At 42.5% G+C, this 21,261-nt stretch overlaps 1 protein-coding gene across 2 annotated transcripts in view; it reads left to right on the forward strand.

Moving 5' to 3' along the window:
• SLC9A9 (solute carrier family 9 member A9) overlaps window positions 1-21,261 on the forward strand; it is a 665,191-nt gene that overhangs the window by 302,790 nt on the left and 341,140 nt on the right. For both annotated transcript variants that reach the window (XM_027544122.1, XM_027544133.1), the window contains exons 7-8: window positions 10,846-10,984; window positions 15,882-15,987. In XM_027544122.1, the coding sequence (XP_027399923.1) occupies window positions 10,846-10,984; window positions 15,882-15,987 (245 nt within the window). The remainder of the gene's footprint in view (window positions 1-10,845; window positions 10,985-15,881; window positions 15,988-21,261) is intronic.

Below are 21,261 nucleotides of genomic sequence, written 5' to 3' on the forward strand. Positions count from 1 at the left end.
GTGGGTTCTTTACCAGCTGAGCCACCAGGGAAGCACTAGAAGTCTAAAAATCTTCAGAGTAGTCCTTGCCTCCATCCTATGAAGGTGGAATGTTTGTTGAGTTATTTAATCTGTGCACGCATTCAGGCAATGAATCCAACTGCTTCCACTTTCTATTGTATTGTAAATGGGCTTTCACTAGTGAGACCTGAGCTGAGTGCCTACTAGTGAGACCTGAGCTGAGTGCCTACCATTCCAGGAAGAGTTACTTGGGGCAACTAATTTACCATCCCTGAGTCTGTTTATGCCCAAAATGCAAATACATGCTTCATTAGATTGTTAGAAGGATTAAATGAGGTGAAATACACAGTTACTTAATTTCTCTAAGGGGCTTCCCTTGTAACTCAGTTGGTAAAGAATCTGCCTACAATGCAGGAGACCTGGATTCAATCCCTGGGTTGGGAAGATCCCCTGGAGAAGGTCATGGCAACCCACTCCAATATTCTCGCCTGGAGAATCCCATGGACAGAAGAGCCTGGCAGGCTACAGTCCATGGGGTCGCAAGAGTCAGACATGACTTAATGACTAAACCACCACCACAATTTCTCTAAGCCATAGTTTCCTCATCTATAAAATGCAAATCAAAATAGCACCAACTTCAGGGAGTCACAGTGAGTGTTAAATGAGATAATGTTTATTAAAATGTTTAACCAGCACTTGACACGTAGTGAATGCTCCATGGTGGAAAAAAAAAGCAGGGAATAATAAGCATTTTGAGTGCTCAGTCAAGGTTGGAACACCTGACCCCCTTCTCCATTTCAGCCTTGGGGATTAATATTTGGTCTTTCTTGTGCATATTAATCATTATATTTTAATTTTAACTAGCTTTCCATCTTTAGTGACTATTAACCTACTTTTCCATCTTTTTCTATCTATTATGACTATAAGTTTCACACATCAGAGTACTCTTTGGAGCTAAGGTTTCATTAGTGAGGATTAAAGCAACTAAAAGTTGGAAACGGGTTGAAGTTCACATCAGATCATGAGAATTAGTCCCTCTCTCTCTCTCTCTCTCTTTTTAAATAGGCTCACAGTAGTGGGATTCAAATTCTTGTCTCTGCTTTAGTAAAGGAAGAAAGAAAATGAAATAAGAAGAGTATTTGCAAGTGACTTTTATCTTTAAGACTATCTCAAATTCACTTTCCTCCCAATATTAGGTATAAGAAAAAATTTCTCAAAGCCTGCAGACTAATTCAATTCTGACAAGACTTTTCAGGCTAAATTGCAAAGTAATTTAAGATCTCCTTTCAAAGAAAATGCACATATAATTCATAACAAACCTCGTTTTACTCTTCTTCCCTTTTAACCAATTTTAAGCTCAGAGCTCTCTTCGTCACTTTAGAGTTGGAACTTAATGGACCAGAGCCACTTAGGAATCTGTCAAAGACTTTATTCCCTGCTGAAATTTGTAACTGTTCTTGATGTCATGATCAACCTGGCTCCAACCTAAATCATCAGCGTCTTCCTTGCATCTCCACTTACTGCCCCTTGCTTGCTGAATGCCCCTTGCTCAGCCATTTTCAGTGGCAGGATCTGGGTAGCACAGAAAACCAAGTCCCCTATCCCTCACCTGAGAGTTCTGGAAAATGCTGAAAATAGAGAGTCATTAATTCTGGGGGCGGGAAGTTCCTCAAGGCCATGTTATCCAACAGTCTAGTGTATGAATATTCTCCATAGCACCCTGACAGGTAATGGTTTCATTCTGTGTTTAAGCATCTCCAGTGACAGAGAACTTACCTTTTAAAGATCCCATTTCATTTTCCATCAGATCTAAGAGTTAGGAAATTTCTGAAATAGAATATAAAGCTGAAATCCTTCTCCCTCTGATGCTTTACTTGTAGACTTTATCTTTCCTTCTGGAAACATAAAGAATGAGGCCAGCTCACTGTACCTGTTTCTGCTAAATGCATCTATCATTTAAACTCTTCTCCTTCCTTACATCCTCTTCCCCACCATCCTACTCTTCCCCCTGTGATCTGCTGTGGTTTTTCAGGTTTCGTTCAGATGGTGGTATCCAGTCCAATGAAGAAAGGCCTGGTCTGCTGCAGCCGTGGGAGAGTACAGCGAGGTCATGCCCACTCCTGTCCAGCTTCCTCTACTCCTACGAACGCAGCCTTCACCCGGAATGCTCTATTACATGCTCCCCTACCCTGAACCCTCCATTAGATGCCCTTTCACCGTTAGAGGAAAATCTAAGTCCTAACAATGTCCTGGAAGCTTGCATAAGACCTGGTCCCAGCCCCATCTCAGCCTGTCTCCTACCACCCTTCCCTGGTCCATTTCCCTCTAGCCATACCGCCTCTGCTTCCGAGACTAGAAACCCCTCCCATCATCCTCATATAGGACTCCATTCAATAGTGCTTTTCAGAGAAGACTTTCCTGACCACCCTAACTAAACCAGCACCCTCATCACTATCTCTTCCATGCCTTCATGCTGCTTCCTTCTCTTTTCTGTCTCTGTCCTTAAGTCAAATATCTATTTGCTTAGCTATTTATTATGTTGTTTTCTTCCCTTGAATGTCAGGAACATGAGGTCAGAAGCTTTGCTGTATTTCCTGCTGTGTCTTTAGTGTCTAGAACAAAGTCTGCATGTAGTAGGTACTCAAGAAATATTTGTTGGTGGGAGGAATCTGCTAATTCAGTCTGAGATTGTATTATTCTGAGGGCAGCCACGATATACTAACTCATACTTCCCACAGAGTTCTCTTTCTCTTTTTTTCTGTTGTGCCAGATATCAAAATGGTATTCGTCGAGGATTTGGAAAATCACTCTTTGGAGTGAATTTGGATTCTTAGTCAGCAGTCATGAACCAAACAATCCCTTAGAAGCTGAAAGAGTTAATTAATGTGCCTCCCCAAACACAGCTCTTTGCCCTACAGGGTCTTTAGCCCTGGGGAAGGTAAAACCCTAGTTCTAACTCAAGCTCAGCACACTTCTGGCCAGAACCTCTTATTATTAAGAGGCAGCTCTTCTAACCTCCCAGGGTGCCTGGAATGCCCCCAATTCCTGAAGTCATTATGTTTTACAGCAGGTTCTCTTGACAGAGCTTCAGAGGCCTTTGGCAGAACATAAGCCAGAATAATGGGTGAGCAGATGCCAGGATGAATTCTGATGTGTACACACAATTCTTGGCCCCATAAAAATCAATTCCTTATTCATAATTAAGCAACTTCTTGAGAAAGGGCAGGTTGGTACAGTTATTAAAAGATAAATAATAGATAAGGATCCACTTGTTTCTTTTTAGGGGGACGATAAAAATTTTAAACGCAAAATAGCACTGTAATTAGTTTTTCTTCTACGCTGCTTCTTACCTGTGACACTCAGGGCCAACCAAACAGAGCACTTTTTACAAATTTCCATCACCCCTCTGTGTTGTAGTTCTCCTTAAAATGTATCCTTCAGAGCATAATAACAGGCAACTCTAGATAGCTGGGGAGAAAAGAAACTAGAAACACCCAGAATAAAGGTCACAAAATGTGTCAGCCTATGGGCTTTTTCCTGTTTTCCAAACTGGGTGTAAGGAGCAGAACTGAAAACACAAGTAGCTAAATGCATCCATTCTAAAAGAAGCAGCAGGGCTCCCCAGCAGTAAGAAACACGTACCTCCCAACAGGCTTCACTGGCAAAGAATTGGCCTTGTTTCCTCCAATTCCTACCCCATCTTCTTGGTCTCAAAAAACTGTATGAAAGGGGGCCTCCTTGGAGAGAGGGCAGTGTTTGAGGTGTGAAGCTGTTATCCCTCCCCATGAGGGAGCTTCCACTCCCCTAAGTCAAGTGGAAGGGACCCCATTAGAATCACCCAAACAGACGAGGGCTGCCTGCAAGAAGAAGACTTCCAGCTTATCCCCAGCGGAGGAAGCTGCAGAGAGCCTGAGGCCCTCTCAAAACAGAGCAGGGAAGGGAGTTCTTGGGTGTGGCTTCTTGGAGTAGAGATGCAGAACACAGGGACTGGCCTACAGATTGCTGAAGGAATCAGCTGGAACCCTCTGTGTCAGCACGGCTCCCTGGTTTGGTGTGTCTGGGGAGTGGGCAAGGTGAGCCCACCCAGAGCAGTGGTCCATGGTCCCTGGAGGGAGTTCAGTGCTGCCCCAAATAAGAGGACTACAGATCAAGAGAAAGGTGAAAGCCACTGATCTGTCCAAGTGGCCCCTAATCCAAGCCATAGAAAAGGGCTGGGAATGTGTATAACTGGCGGGGCAGAAGGAAAATTGAGTGGCCCCTGGCGGGGCGGGACGGGATTCTTAATAAAACGGAGGTGTCACTGTGAAAGTAGGGACCTCCAAGAAAGGGACCAAGCAGGAACAAGAGTGAGATCAGGGACCCTGTCCATGGTGGCCAAGCAAAAGGTGGACAGCTTGGCTCCCTGTCCTTCCTCCATGTCTCTGACACTAGGGGGCGCTGGTGCCCAAGTGGGAGTAAAGGGACATGTCTCTCCTCCCTTTCAAATCATCCTGCTCTCTGCTTTAGAATATTCTGCAGGGAGAAGAATCTTGCTTTGAAGATTTAGGTTTGAAGCTAGACAGCACTAAGTTTAGATAACTGAAAAGAATTGAATAATGGAATTTGACCAAGACATCATTAATAGAACTATATATCCAGCACAAAGAAGGATTCCATACAGTACAATGGGAAGCAGTGATTAGGAAAAAAAAAAAAAAAATTCCTATATATGTCCCAACTAATCAAGAACTCTGTAATAAACTTGGGACAGTGGTTTAAATATTTTCTGTTAGGGATTAAAGATTTGGCAGAGAAAATGGAAGTGCCTTTGGTATATCTTTGGCTATGGTAATCATCTTCCCATTTTTTTCTTGATGACATTCATAGAAATTCTAAAAGGAATGCAATCTATTTGCTTAAAACTTTCCTTTTAAAATTTTAAAGTGGTATTGATTCATGTTAACAGGAGAAGTGAGACTGAACTGGGAGACACAGAAGTCAATTGTTCCAATCAGGCACTCAGGACCATGAGTGGCTTGTGGGAGCTGGGAGGGCCAATCAGAGGGACAGCGTCTTTATGAAAGAATGGCTGCCCGGGAGCTGGAGGTTGTTGAATAGTGTCTGTGAGTAATTATGGGGAAAATAATGTAGCAGTAGCAGTGCAGAGTAACAGGAGGGAGTGGTGATGGAGACTGGGTGGTCCTGAAAAGATTGTAAGAATCAGGAGAGATGACTCAATAGGATCCAGAGTGGGGAGATGCACAGCATTTTGGAAGGGGCCATTGGCAGCAGGGAGAGTGGTTCCATTTACAGACTGCTGTTCATATATGATCTCATCGTCACTCTCAGCATGATTGCAACACTTTTCCCCCTGCTTCCTCTTCTTCTTCTTTCTTCTCCTCCGTACCTCTTTCTCCTTCTTCCTCATCAGTGGCATTTATTGAGAACATACACCACATTCCATTATATACAAAACGATTTGTAAGATCAAATGATACCTGATACCCAGAGATTCTAGACCAGGGACTAGTCAGTGTGAGACAGTTAATGGCATCTCAGTTCTAATTTGCTTGAGGTAGTACTGATTGGACATCTAGTTTGGGTTACTTCTTTTAGAACTAAACCAATCTCTCAGTTCAATAGAAAGAGACAGAGGGAAAGAACAGACAATGAAGAAGGACAAGAAGAAGCAAAAGGAGAAAAAGGAGGAAGAGGACAGAGTAAAAGGAGGAGGAGGAAGGGTTATTTGAAGAAGGATGACTTACCTAAGAAATGCTTATCTAGTTTTGACTTTGTACCAGGTACCATTTCAAATGCTTTATAAACATTAATTGATTGAATTCTCATAGCAACCTTATGTGATAGGTATATTTATTATTACCATCATTTTATTATCATTTTTAATCATCATCATAGGAAACTGAAGGGCATATAGTCTAAGTAATTTGGTCAAGGTCACACAGCCAGTAAGTGGCAGAGCTAAGATTCTCACTCAGATCTCAGATTCAGGTACTATGCTCTTAACGCTACCTAAGCTGCCAGGGGGTTCCCTGTAGGAACGTTGGAAAGATGAAAAGATGGGCTGTTGAGAACACTGGAGTTTCAGTCGTGTCTGTGAACCTTAAATGATACAGTGAGCACTGTGATCCTTATTCATGTTGCTCTCTTCAAAGAAATGTAGGCTATTTCATCCATTTCAAAAATTTTGAATAAAAGATACGTACATTTATTTCTGAGACTGGATGCAATACACGATCATCAAACTAGTTTTTGCTGAATAATCTGTTCCTGAACAGAATGAATCAATAACCTGGCCTTATTTCCAATTTATAAGATGAATATTTAAACACCACTGTGTAGTTCTGGTCATGTTATTTTCAAGGATATTGGTTGTATCCAACTCAAATATTCTTTTCCAGAAATCTGCATATCACAGATCTACCTTCACCAGATTATGCTATAAACAGTGCATCTTCAGAGAGGTGTCCCATAGAGCAAGCACCACAAAATCCAGTTCTTCTTCCCCACCTCTTCCCAGTCTGATATTTGCCCCCACTAATTGTTCAAATGGCTCCCTTGGTGCACGGGAGGAGGGATTTACTTTTTAAGTCCAAAGTGCTGAAACCAGCAGTAGGGCTGGCTGGAACGTGATCATCCTTCCTCTGTCAGGTTGAGGTTGGAAAACTACACATGCTACCCAAACTCTTGGTTGTTTCTGAAAACACCCTCTGTAGCTGCTGCTGCATAATCTAGAGGCTTTGTGTTGCAGCTGAAAACTGGAGCCCAGAAAGATGCCTCCTTTGCCAGGGTGTCAAGACTGGAGGAATAATTTCCTAAAATCCAGGCAGTCAGAAGAAATTCAACATCCCTGGGCTATAAGGCCCCTTCTTTCTTGGCTTCATCCCTCACCAGAAGCCAGAGAGTTTTGCCTGCAGATTGTCCCCCGTGAAACCTGGGGAGATGTGACTCAAGCTCGGTGTACTGGCCTGTCCTTGTCCTGGAGCACATCGTTGTCCAGGCTGCTGAGGATGCTCCTTTCTTCCTTCATCCATGGAGCCAAGAGCTCCACACAAAACCAACTAGCATCACTTCTATGGCCATTTCCTCCCTGGAGACCCTTCCGTTCCCATGCAGAAGCAACTAGGTCCTCTGCAGCACAGTGTGCTGGGAGGGGAGCCGCACCCCATCAGCCCATGCCTGGAACCAAGGCCTGGTTCAGCCTGCGCACTCTGCTGTCTGTCACTGTGAGCCTGTGGAAGGTCTTAGCATAATGATGATGCAATTATGGTGGTGGTGATGATGATGGGCAGCATTCTTTGAGAGTCTTATTTTTTGTGCACATTATCAGCACTCAATGAATGGCCCTACAACCTATAAGACACATATATAAGAGTTTTGGGGTTTTTTTCCATCTCATTTATTTATTTGGTCTTGTAGCATGTGGGATCTTAGTTCCCTGACCAGAGATCGAACCTGTGCCCCCTGCAGTGGAAGTTCAGAGTCCTACCCACTGGGCACCCTAGGGAAGTCCATATATATATAGGTGTTTAAATATACTTCATATCCTTGCACATTTCTGGAGCACAAGTACTACTATGTCCATTTTATAGACTTTGAAACAGAACCTGAGTGATGAAGTAACTCACCCGAGGCCATACAGCCAAGAAGGATCAGATCTTTGAAGCTCAAGTTAAGAATCTCAAGTGTCCCCTTCAGGCTTGAATTGGTGACCTTAAAAGTAATCACAACAGGACAACATATTGTTGCTGTTCAGTCGCTCAGTCATGTCTGACTCTGCAACCCCATGGGCTGCAGCATGCCAGGCTTCCCTGTCCTTGACTATTTTCATTATATCTACATATCGTCACTGCCTAATAAAAATCTGTAGATGATGATTTATTTTAAAGATGACTCATTTTGGCAAGACTCCTCCCTTCCTGCATTTCTTCCTTTTTCCCCTCTGACTTCCAGTCAGCCTGCCCTCATTTCCTCAGACTTTGTATAGTCTGCCATGGGCCTGTGTCCTGGGCATACAAAGAACAAGACCCAGACCAGATCCCGCAAAGCTTAAGTGCTGGAGCAGAAGCCAGACACGAAAGCAGGTTGCCAGGAGAAGCCCTGTCTCTTGCTTGCTCATAGAATGGGAGAGGGGGTGCTGTTGCCCCACACAACATCCAGCATGTTCTGCACTCTGCCTGCATTTGTGAGGGCGCTACTCATGTCCCATCCGGGCGTGAAATGTAAGGCTCTGGTACCTGAACTCCAATTGCCTTACATCACAGCCACACTCACTCAACTATGCTGATGCGGGTTTAGGTTTTCCTTCTAACAAATCACTTTTTCAAGGTAGAAAGAAGAAATCTACATTTGGAACTTAGTGATCTTTATTTCCCTGACTCTTAGTTGCTGTATTTTATTTTTAAAAAGGCAAGGGGAGGAAAGATAAATATACGCGCCCTAATTACCTGGCAGAGATGCTATCAGATCAAACACATTTATAAGGCAGGCATAAGAGGACTAAGCATTATGTAAATGCGAGGGCTTTTTGTATATTCTTAACGTGGGGTTTAAAGTTTTGAGTGATGCCATCTACCTGCCTTTACCCTCCACCGGGGCTCATACACGTGCTCCCAGTCTCCTGACATAACTCTATGCTTCTACCTTTCTTGTTGTTTAGTCACATTTTGTTTCTTTTGCAACCCCATGTACTGTGTAGCCCAGCAGGCTCCTCTGCCCATGTGATTTCCCAGGCAAGAAGACTGGAGTGGGCTGCCATTTCCTCCTCCAGGGGATCTTCCAGACCCAGGGATTGAACCTGCATCTCCTGTATTGATGGGCAGATTCTTTACCATCTGAGCCACCTGGGATTCCACCCTCAATTCTCTGACTCCTTGTCTTTGCTACCACTCCAGTGGGAATGGCACTGGGAATGGCAACCCACGCCAGTATTCTTGCCTGGGAAATCCCATGGACAGAGCAGCATGGCAGGCTATAATCCATGAGATTGCAAAAGTCAGACATGACTGAGCAACTAACACTTCGGTTTTGCATTTGAATAAAAATGAGTTAGTTTAAAAACAAACATTACATAAATAATCATACAGAATATGGCCAAAAGATGTGATGGTGCTACTTCAAACTGGGGAAGCATCAGGACAAACAAAACTCTTCTGGGGAGTGTGAAGGTAGAGATGGGGGTGAAGAGATGCTTGTTCTAAGGATCAGATTTGCTGGAAGCAACCTTAGGAATTAATAGAATTATTTACAAAAGAGTGTGACTGTGCAAAAACCTGTGTTTCAAAGGCAGACTGCAACTGAAATGTTTTCTCGTCACTATCATTTCTTCATTGAAATGAAGAAATATGTTCAGATCAACTCACACACACACAGCTGTGGGCACTGAATTTCAGAATGGCCCTGGGTTTTATAGTCTTTCCCAGGACTGTCAGCCACAAAGGACCCAAATGTGGGTTTGCGTTTCCTTTTTTCCTGCAAAGCACAACACTTTACAAAAAGAAAAACACTTCAAAGGCAATCCCTTTCTCGCATACATTTCAGGGCTCCATTTGAGATCCGCATTTATCTTCCTTATCCAATTACGTGATCAAAGCAGAAGTGTTTGGCCTACTTTGGGGTTTAAAGACATCCAGGGAAAAACTAGAAACATTTAAAGCTACCTTTTTTATGCCACACATTTTCCTGGAGGAGAATTGGAATCCACTCTCCCTGCTCTCTCTTAACTCTCTCAGTCTCCAGACACAAAAAGTCAGGTCAGAGAGTTAAGATACTTTAATTGTCCAAGCCATAAAAGATTCAGTTACATCTCTGTAAACACCTGTCTAATCTCAAGTCAGTGTGTCTGGTATCCTCTTTGCTCTCTACAGGGCTACTAAGTTCCTTCCAGAAGCTGCTGAGAAACTCTTGATTTTGTCTGATTAGTTTTAAAGAACGTGTATTAAAAAAAAAAAAAAAAAACCTGAAAAGGGACTTTATTAGTCTCCCCAACACTACTGGGTCTAGCATATCTGTCATGTTAATGCTACAAGATGGAGCTCATGTTTCCTAAAATAGGTCACACCTTGTCCTTTACATCAACACTGTAGGGTTTGAGGCCCTGGCTGAAAAAAATAGCAAATATGACGTCTTCAAAAATATTTCAGTGAACAAACCACCTATTGGTGGATTGATTTTTCTCTGTGGATATAAATCTGTTGTCAGCCCCCAGAATCGGGGCATAAAAGATGACCTCAGGCAGCTGCTGCCATTTGTTTCGGTGGGAAAATGAGGGTTTTTGTCTCTCCCCAGAGGTTAATCCTGTGATGCTCTGAATGTCGTCTGGGCTCTGTTTCTGAAGGGTTACACTGGAGAGGAGCAATGCTTTGTGGTTTATGACAAGATCACGGCAGAATATTTTGTGCACGCTGTGATTTGTATCGCCCATTTGTGCACAGGCCATAAAAGTGCACTTTTTATCAGGAACATTTGTGAATATATAACAGCACGAAGACATATGGCCACTAAATAATTCACAGTTATCTATCTCCTCAGCAGATTCCATACATACCTACCATGTTTTAATGCCTAGTTTGCTCAGAAACAATATTCTTTACGACCCTTCCAATATAAAAATGTTTACTGACTGGCAACAATATATGGATACCAGGGGATTGGGCTGTAAGGAAGGGGAAAGCTTTCTGCCTTCTCTCCTCTCCTTGTCCTCATCTGTTGCCACTGAATGCTTCCATCTGGCACCTAACCTCATAGGAGAAGGTGTCTTTCCCAAAATTGGATGCTAAATTCTGACTTCTGGTGTTTGGGCCATGAGATAGGAGTCCCTGACTAACCTTCACCCTCTTCTCTTTTCAGTTCTATATCCATTTACAGTCCCAAGGAGAATCCAAACACATTTGATGCTGCAGCATTTTTCCAGTCCGTGGGGAATTTCCTGGGGATCTTCGCCGGCTCGTTTGCCATGGGGTCTGCATATGCTGTTGTCACAGCACTGATATCCTTTGTCTGTGTGTGGGAAGCTGGGGACTGTTAAGAGCAGGCAACATCCTTGGGATGTTTCTGAGGACTAACAAACTCCAGACCACGAAATGGCTAGATGGTCTTGTTGAAGTGTAGTACAGCACCACTGGGGCCATCTTGATTCTGAAGCACAGGCTCATACCAGTGGAAGAGGGGCCCAGGCTCTTTTCCTGCCCAAGGCCAATTCTAGCACTGCTCATACTGTCTGATCCCAGGATATCAACAGTCTTAAAAAATTCCCACCTAAGAATACAGGTGGCCAGGGGGATATCAGGCTTGGCTATATTAAGATCAAGAAGAAGAAGTGAATATCCAAAGTCAAGAATAAAACAGGATTGACTCAAGAGTGACATAGTAAGTATTTTCTGCATCCTTTGTAAACTCATATCAATTGCTAGTTCAGAAGGTTGGCTAAATCAAGAATCACTGTGGGTTTAAACGACTATCCATAGCTATTTTATGAAAGAAGAACAGCAAGCAACTTAGAAATGATGCTTGCCATATCCAGGCAATTGTGTCATCCCACTCCCTCTTTTTCAGCACAGAGGTGGGAGGATGGATAGAGTTCCTAGAGAACTTGAGTCAGGGAAAGAAGCTTGTCTGGTGGTCTCCTCACTCACAGCAGTTACATGGGACAAAAAAGTCAGATTCTAGGAGGAACCAGAAGGCTAATGTCAAGTATGTGGGCTTAACAGAGTTCAGAGAGAGGAAGCAGGGCAAAGGATTAGAGATCTTGGGGGGAAAGGGAAGGACTAAAGGAGAACGGTGGAAGAGAGGTCAGGGATCAAGGCAAGTAAAGCAAAATGTTGGACTCTTTTTCCATGAGGACTGACCCAACAGTTCACTGAGCAACTGCTAAAAGGCTAGGTTCTACTAAAGCTTTCTCAGGTAAGTCAGAATATGAATAAAACATGGACCCTGCCTTCAACTAATGACAGGCTTGGAAAGACAAACTCTACAGAAAGAGTTGGATAGAAAGTGAGTGCTAAAGCTGCAGCCACCTTATTAAGGTTATAAAAATATAAGGATGAGGCCACCGTGTCTGGAAAAGTCCAACAGACTCTTGGCCAATCTGATGATTCTGGAAAATAACCTGAAAAGCAGGATTTACATGCGGGGGGGGCGGGGGGGGGGCGGACTTAGGCTTGACCTGAAAGATAGGTAAGATGCAGGAAAAGACCACATAGGTAGTTCACGAGAAGATCAGCATTCACAAAGGTCAGGGGTGGGCGGCACTGACATGACCTAGAGCAGTTGTCCCAGGGAGGACCTTAGAGCTCGGGCTGGTGCGCAGTGCAAAATGAGCAGACACAAGTGTGAAGGAGTTAGCTTGTGGAGTACCTTGGAGTGCCACTCAAAGGAGCCTGAGCATCTCTCTATAGTCTACAATATGCGATTCAAGTTTTCTCCAAGGATCATGACACACTGAAGGTCTTGTGTTTAAAACATAAATAAGGAACTGGTATGAAGAATGAATGAGAAGAGGAAGATTGAAATCAAAGAGAACTGTGATCATGACCTGTAGGAGAAAGTCAGAAAGGAGGTCAATGTAGAAGACCCTCTAGGACTCAGTGATTGGTTGGTTCTATGAGATAAACAAGAGGAGAAAATCAAAAGACCACCCCAAAGTTTTGTCCTGGAAACCCTGGAGAATGTCAACTCCATTGACAAAAATAAGTCAGAATATGTAGGATTGATTTCCAACAAAAAAGCAATGATTAACAATCTACCCAGTACTGGTGATATGTCAGGCCTCCTGACGTATCACCTCCTACTTGTTTTACATGTAATACCTCATTTAATCTTCACAATGGTCATATCACACAGATGCTGTTTTTCCTGGAAAAAAAAAAGCTTAGAAAGCATAAGCCCAAGGTCATGCAACTAGGAAGTAGACCCAAGGGCAAACCCAGGGAATGAAACCAAGAGACAGACCATGCCCAGACCACACTCTTGATCACTACTCCCCTTTTTTTTTTGCCTCATAATCATTAAGGGGAATTACAATGGAGGTTACATGTTGTTTGGTGTAGAGAAATAGTAATGATGATAGTTATGATAATGAAGAACTAAAGAGCCTCTTGATGAAAGTGAAAGAGGAGAGTGAAAAAGCTGGCTTAAAACTCAGCATTCAAAAAACAAAGATCATGGCATCTGGTCCCATGACTTCATGGGAAATAGATGGGGAAACAGTGGAAACAGTGTCGGTCTTTATTTTTTGGGGCTCCAAAATCACTGCAGATGGTGACTGCAGCCATGAAATTAAAAAGTGCTTGCTCCTTGGAAGAAAAGCTATGACCAACCTAGACAGCAAAAAAGGAGACATTACTTTGCCAACAAAGATCCATCTAGTCAAACTATGGTTTTTCCAGTACTCATAATGGATTTGAGAGCTGGACCATAAAGTAGGCTGAGCGCCAAAGAATTGATGCTTTTGAACTGTGGTGTTGGAGAAGACTCTTGAGAGTCCCTTGGGCTGCAAGGAGATCAAACCAGTCAATCCTAAAGGAAATTAGTCCTGAATATTCATTGGAAGAACTGATGCTGAAGTTTAAGCTCCAATACTTTGGCCACCTGATGCAACGAACTGACTCATTGGAAAAGACCCTGATGCTGGGAAAGACTGAAGGCAGGAGAAGAAGGGGATGAAAGGATGAGATGGTTTGATGGCATCACCGACTTGATACACATGAGTTTGAGCAAGCTCTGGGAGTTGGTGATGGATAGGGAAGCCTGGTGTGCTGCAGTCCATGCGGTCGCAAAGGGTCAGACACGACTGAGCAACTGAACTGAACTGAATAATAGTGAGAAGGTTAGATGGCATCACCAACTCAATGGACATGAGTCTGAGCAAACTTCGGGAGATAGTAAAGGACAGGGAAGCTTGGCATGCTGCAGTCCATGGGGTTGCAGGGAGTGAGACAAAACTTAGCAACTGAACAATAGTAATGATCACAACATTTTGTGAATGTCTAGCATGTGTCTTTATATATATCTCCTCATTTGAATTTACCCTATAAGACATATTATTATTATTCCTGCTTTACACATAAGGAGATTAAGTATTCATAGCTCACTCTGAGTCACACATGTCAGTCATAATGGGCATGATATTAATATCATCTTATATATGTTGAGAACCTTACCAAGTGCCACCCATTATCTTTTATATTTTGCATAGATTATCTCAGAGAGTTTTTATAAGAATCCTGGCAAGGAGATACTATTATTCTCTCAATTTTCAGCTGAAGAAACTGATGCATAATTTTAGACAACTTGTCCAAGGCCACACAGCTAGGATATTTTAGGGCGAGGACTTAAACCCAGGCTTTCATCCCCAGGGATGGCATGAAGCAGAAGAGCTGAGATTGGAACGTTTCTCTGCCTGATGTGCAGGAAATGTATGAACACATAAGTGAACAGATTTTGATAAGAGAAGGGAAAAAATTCCTGGAGACTGGAAGTCTGCCCTGACATTGGATCAGATCTGGGGAAAGGGGTGCTCCTCCTGATAAAAAATTGCTTCCATATCCTTACTGAATCTCTTTCCAGAAAAGAGGTTTCACAAAACAGATTCACTTAAATTACACTAATTGAAAAACTTACACATCCATTGTCACATGCCAGGCACTCTTCTATATACCTAGAAGGTAGATTGTACTACTTATGCCCATTTTCAGATATGGGAACCAAAGCACAGTGTGGCCAAGGTACACGTCTAAGCTGATACAATGAATATGAGCCCAGGTAGAGTTGCCTTTTAGAGGTCATGCTCCCAACCACGATATAATCCTGGTATTGTGTGCTTTCTAAGACTTTACAAAACATTTTTAATAATGTCATCTCATGTTACTCTTCACACTGTGGGGATCGGTATTATTCTTATGCCAGTTCACCTTGGATACAAATAAGGCTCAGAGAGGTTATCATACTGGTCAGAAATCATACAGCCAGTGACTGGCAAAGCCAGGACTCAAACCCAGATCTTGAACTCCAGAGGTCATGCTTTTTGCTCCCCTGCCTGGCTGCTAAACATCTCTTAAGATGGAATCTCTCTTAGATTTTTTTCCAGAAACATAAAATTGCAATGTAACATTTCCTTGTCTGTCAGGGCATTTTCTGCCTAATGGTGGATACAACTGCAGTTGTAGCCCTTTACCATCCATCACATACTCCTAATCATCTCCCCATAGCCCATTCTCTGCAAAGCTTAAATCACTGTGCCTTTGTTCTATTTGCAATTTATAGATGATTGGCCAAGTGTCATCTTGGCCAAAATGAACAACTGCCCGTCAAAGGGCATCTTGCTTGACTTAGAAATAATACACATTTTCCTCTATCCTACTTATGCAAAGAGAGCCTGGGCAGCTTCCCCATCACTGAACAAAAATGCTCCTCCTGATCCAGTTTCCATCCCTAAGAGAAGAAAAGGCTCTTCAAAGTGATCTGTCCATAGACCAGCATTCCCTGGGGAGCAGTGGCCTGGGAGGCCACTCCTGGGAGTGACCGGCTGGCAGCATCTCCATGAGACATGCTCTCCTTGACTTTATTTTTCCAGATCTGCCAGTCTCCTGAAGGGCACACCCAAAGGGTTGAGGCCAAATTTAAGGGGTTTTGTGTCTCCACTTAGCTGACTTCATCCTCTTAGTAAGACATCTTTTTTAGTCTCAAGACCACTTTGCGTTTTTACAGCAGTGTTCAGCCCCCAATGAAGCATGACTCATGCGGGCCTTCAAAGGGAGTCTCAGCAAGAGAAACAGTCAGGTCTGAGAATTGGTTCTCTCCTCTAAAACTATCACCACCAGAGTTTTCTCAGCCAAGAGGGAGATTCATTCATAAAAGAGTTGTTTCCCTTAACGCCTCTTTGTCACTTGACCAAATTCACCAAACTGTGCGAGTTCCCTATGCTGGAAACGGGCCTGTTTTTCCTCCTGTCTTGGAGCGCCTTTCTGTCTGCAGAGGCCGCTGGCCTAACAGGTCAGTGCTTCGTCCTGGGCAGCCCACCGGATGTGTGAATACCTGTGTTTCCCGCCCCTCACCAAGCCCCCCTCCCTGACCCTGCAGGAGGTGAAATGGATTGTGTCAGAATCAGCCTCTCCTGGGAGGAGAAAAAAAAAAAAAAATGCATCCATTATATGACAGCTCAATCCAATCGGAAGTCTCCAAAGTGCCGATTCCTCTTCTCTTTGCTGGTCAGGAAGGGGACGTTGAAATCTACGAATGACCAATGTACAGATGGTCCGTTTTACACACAGGAGTCTCCGCTCAGAGTGTGAAGGGACGCCCGGCTGCTTTGTGGGAATGAGTGCTGGCTTTCCACTGGCTGTTAACAGCGATGCCCACGTAGGCTGTCTCTCCGGGTGTGCGCCTCACCACACCCAACGATATTTTAAAATCTTTGCCTACGTTCGGTGGCACACCAGAAAACAAGGAGCTAACGCGGTGGTTTCGGTTCAGTGTCTCTTACCGTAGAAGGTCTATATGTAGAGTCCTCTGAGATGGAACGGTTGATGGAGAAAGAGGCAGTCCCTAAGGTCCCCCGGGAGGAGAGGGGAGGCCCGCGGGCGGGGGCCAGCAGCTTGCATCCCGTATCTGAATTCTGCAATTAGATTGCCTTTCTGCAATAGCGAGGGTTTACGCTTGGGTAGCTGCAACGATTGGGTGCTTTTCCATGTAGAAGAATCACCGTGGCTCTGAGCAAAATGTCAGAGCTATTTCTTTCCTTTGGCCTAGTCTCCTCCTTCTCCCGGGTTTGAGTCCTGGATCCCTTGCTGTTTGCCACATCTAAATTGATCAGATGGTGAGACCCCACCCCCTGAAAGCGCTAACTGGGAATAAGGTGTGCCTCCGGGGTACTCGCATTTTAATAGGTGGTTCTTTAAGTGTAAATAATAATGAAAGTTGATACAGAGAAAGCTTACAATGAGCCAGGTGCTGACTAACTGCCTTTCATGGATGTTTGGATTAATTTACAGAAAGACCCAACATTAGGGACTATAACCAGTTTACTTGGCCAAGAGCCAGTGGAGGAGCTGGGATTTCAGACTAGAAGCCTGGGCATCCAGAGCCTGGGCGCATGGGCACCAAGCACTGCGACCTTGAATGAAATTATATCTTTGGAATATGAGGCAGGCCTTCAAGAGGAGGAGGATATTTGGGGTCCCAGGGGCCTGCCTGGTCCCCTTGCTTCTAGGCTGGTTTGGGCTTTACTATGAAAGCCATGGCAGATCTTTTTTTGTAATGATAATCTGTTGCTCCAGGCATCTGACCCACCTTACTTCATAGCCACAGGGAACCAGGCTGTTGCCACAGGCTTTGATAATGTTTGTTGCTGATACAAACAGCCACCTGCCAGCTTTTATGACCCTAAAATCAAGACTACATTACCAGAGTCCACCCAACCAGACCATGTATCATTCCAAACCACTCTAACACAACATCCATTGTATTGGAGCTTTGCCTTGTTATTAGAAAGGTTGCTAAAGAGCTTATGCATTGCAAAGAAAATGGATACTTAGTGTCTCTTAAATGAAATAATGGAGTGAAAAGTTTACATAGGTCATTCGGAAAGTTGTTCCCTTTCCTCCACATTTTATGCCCTTTTCAGCACTTAACATGGTATAAAATAATGTAAGCAATGTTAACAATAAGAATACATATTTGACCTTCTGAAAAGGTAAAGTATCTTAACTCACCTGATATTTTTTAGTCTACAGTTTAACATTGTAATAGAACACACAAACATACACACATATCCCAATGCCTAAGATTGTTTCTGTGTGTGAAAACTGTCTTATTATTTCATGATCCAATTCAGCAAGATCATGTTTTCTTAACTCATTTTAAGATTATGGTCCATGTATAAATTATTGGTTTATCTGCGCCTTGCTCTTTTGCTACACTTTGGACCCGATATCCTTATTGGATACCATGCAGACCTCGTCTAAAGAGCCAGTATCATGAGTTGAGTGGATGCATGCATGGGCTTTAGTAGCAGAAAGACCCAAATGCCCACAGCTATACCCAGGGGAGCACTTAACCAGAACAGAACTTCAGATTAAGCAACAAGTCAGACAGGTGTTTGATACAAATCAAACTTTTTAAGTGTGAGCATTTTGTACTGCTAAAGACCAAGCCTGCTTAGTCCATATTACTTATGTGTTTGCTTATTACTTGATCCCTGCCTATTTCTAAATTGGCTTAGAGGCAACTCATAACATGAACCATGCATATCATGGGACCATTTAGTTGAGGCTAGACACTCAAGTGCTTTGGGATAGAGTCATTCTGCAAAATGAGACAGCTGTTCATTGCTGTGGTTTGGCAATAAATATGGCTCTGAGCTTTCTGGCAGCCAAAGCCAGAAGAGAAACATGAGTTGTACAGGAATAACACAGTATTAAAAAAGGAAGTCACAATTATTTATAAAAATGGGTATGCTTTTTTTTGCTAAAATTTTAGGTGAATTTATCACACGCATCTTCATATAAGGGCCTTTGAGCACCATAACGGACAATGTATTGTTTTAGGAAAGATGGAGATCCGTTCTTTATGTAGTCATTTCTCATATCAACCTTCAATAAAATCTGACAGTGTGGTATTAAATTACAATTCCCTGGGGATATTTCATGTAATAGAAAAACCCTTTCAGTTCTAATCCACAAGTAAACTAATATAATACGAAGCTAAAAATGTAGGAAATTTTTCAAAAAATGCTTAATGAATAAACAGATGATGATGAATATAGTGAATGAAATGAAATAAGATATAAAGAGTGTATGAGTTTCTGCAGTAGTAACCAACCATCCTGGGGCTGTGTATGGGTTCCCTAAGAATACCTCATGTATGTCCTTGAAATGGTGCTTACACACAATAGTTTCTCAGCAGAATTCCCCCAATCCTGCCATTGCTAGGTGGGGGCTAGAGAATGCCAATCAAGTGAGCACCCCCACTTCACCCCTTTTATTGGTTCCACAGATTGAATTTTCATCTAAGATTTCATTTGGGGGCAGGGGAAAGGATTTCTGTTGCTTTAAACAGAATAATATTTTTAAAAATCTTTTCTTACTACAAAGATAAGGCATTTTTCTTGTAGAAAATTTGGAAAATGTAGATTTACTGAAGGAAATAAAATTAGAGTTACCTGTATTCTCACTGGAGAAGGCAATGGCACCCCACTCCAGTACTCTTGCCTGGAAAATCCCATGGACAGAGGAGCCTGGTGGGCTGCAGTCCATGGGGTCGCTAAGAGTCGGGCAGGACTGAGTGACTTCATTTTCACTTTTCGCTTTCATGCATTGGAGAAGGAAATGGCAACCCATTCCAGTGTTCTTGCTTGGAGAATCCCAGGGAAGGGGGATCCTGGTGGGCTGCCATCTATGGGGTCGCACAGAGTCAGACACGACTGAAGCGACTTAGCAGCAGCAGCAGTATTCTGACTGCCTATTAATAACTATTGTTAGTATCTGTCTGAATTCATCTATGCTATGCTATGCCAATGCAGGAGACATGGGTTCCGTCCCTGGGTCAGGAAGAGCCCCTGGTGAAGGAAATAGCAACCCACTCCAGTATTCTTGCCTGGGAAATCCCATGGACAGAGGAGCCTAGTGGGCTACAGTCCCTGGAGTCACAAAGACTTGGACACAACTGAGCATGCACACAATATGTGTATCTAACTATATTTTTATTTTTAAATAATGATTTTTTTTCACTTGACAATTTTATAGTGAATATTTTCATGATGTTAAATATTCTTCTATATTATTTTTTATGGCTGCCTAGTATTATACTGAAAGTGTTAGTCACTCAGTTGTGTCTGACTCTTTAAGACCTCATGCACTGTACCTGTCAGGCTCCTCAGTCCATGGAATTCTCCAGACAAAAATACTGGAGTGGGTAGCCATTCTTTTTTCCAGGAGATCTTCCCAAACTTAAACCAGGATCTTCTGCATTGCAGGCAGATTTTTTACCTTCTGACCCACCATGGAAGCCCCACTATAACATATTAACTTGCTATAATTTATTATATCAACCTTTTGATCATTTATAGTTTTCAACATTATTAATATGATTGCTGTGATCATCCTTTTAGCTTGATATATAAACTTCTATTTATATAACTACCTAAAAATAAAAATCCTGGGTTAATGAAAATGCTAAAATTTTAATGTCTTGGAAAAATACATCCAAGTTATCCTTCAGAAAATTTGTATTCCTTTATACTTTCACCAACAATGTAAGAGAGAGCTCATTCACTCACATCTTCACCCCCTGAACTCATATTCCCTCCTGCTAATTTGATAATCAACCTCCATTTCATTCTGATTTAAATTTATATATTTTCACTGAGGAAAGGACTTTAATTATATGTCATCATTGGCAATTTATATTCCTCCCTTGGTGAACTACCTGTTTATGCCCTTTGTCCTTTTTTTTCTACTGAAGTGTTTATCTTTGTCACAAATTTTAGAGGCTCTTTATTGAGTCAAAAATATTAACTGTTGACTATCTGGTAGGCTACAAATGCCCTCCATTCATGGTTTTGTCTTTTAAATATATTGTATTTTGTTTGTTTTACATAAGGGAAAAGTTTGGTTTAGACATTTTGAAGGTTCATATGGTTAATTTTTTCTTTCCTTAGAAAGTTCCAAGTTTTATTAATTTCTGCTCTTTGTTGTTGTTTAGTCACTAAGCTGTGTCTGACTCTTTTGCAACCCCATGGACTGTAGCCCTCCAGGCGCCTCTGTCCATGAAATTCTCCAGGCAAGAATACTGGAGTGGGTTGCCATTTACTTCTCCAGGGATCTTCCTGACCCAGGGGTCAAACCTGCATCTCCTGCATTGGCAGGGAAATTCTGTACCACTGAGCCACCAGAGATATAATTTCTGCTTAAGAAGCCCAATATTATTAATAATAATTTTTACTTTATTTTTATTTTATTTTAATATGTGTCTGGTTTTTTACACATTAGAATCCAAACTGGAACTTGTTTTGATGTGAGGAATATGAGGTGTGAGATATAGCAAGGATTTGATTTTCTTCCTAGATTGTTATTCACTCATCCTAATACCTTTCAACCTTAACCTATGAATTTTTAACATAATGTCCATGTATGTAGGTACATATATGTGTATATATGTTCTGGCTTTCTGTTATTCCACTGAGCTTTTAGTCTTCACTGCTTTCATCATTTCAGCTCCATGGTTCATTTTAATGGTTAATAGATCCATTTCTCATTCCCCTCCCCCATT

Source organism: Bos indicus x Bos taurus, chromosome 1, assembly GCF_003369695.1.
Source record: "Bos indicus x Bos taurus breed Angus x Brahman F1 hybrid chromosome 1, Bos_hybrid_MaternalHap_v2.0, whole genome shotgun sequence".
Taxonomy (NCBI): domain Eukaryota; kingdom Metazoa; phylum Chordata; class Mammalia; order Artiodactyla; family Bovidae; genus Bos; species Bos indicus x Bos taurus.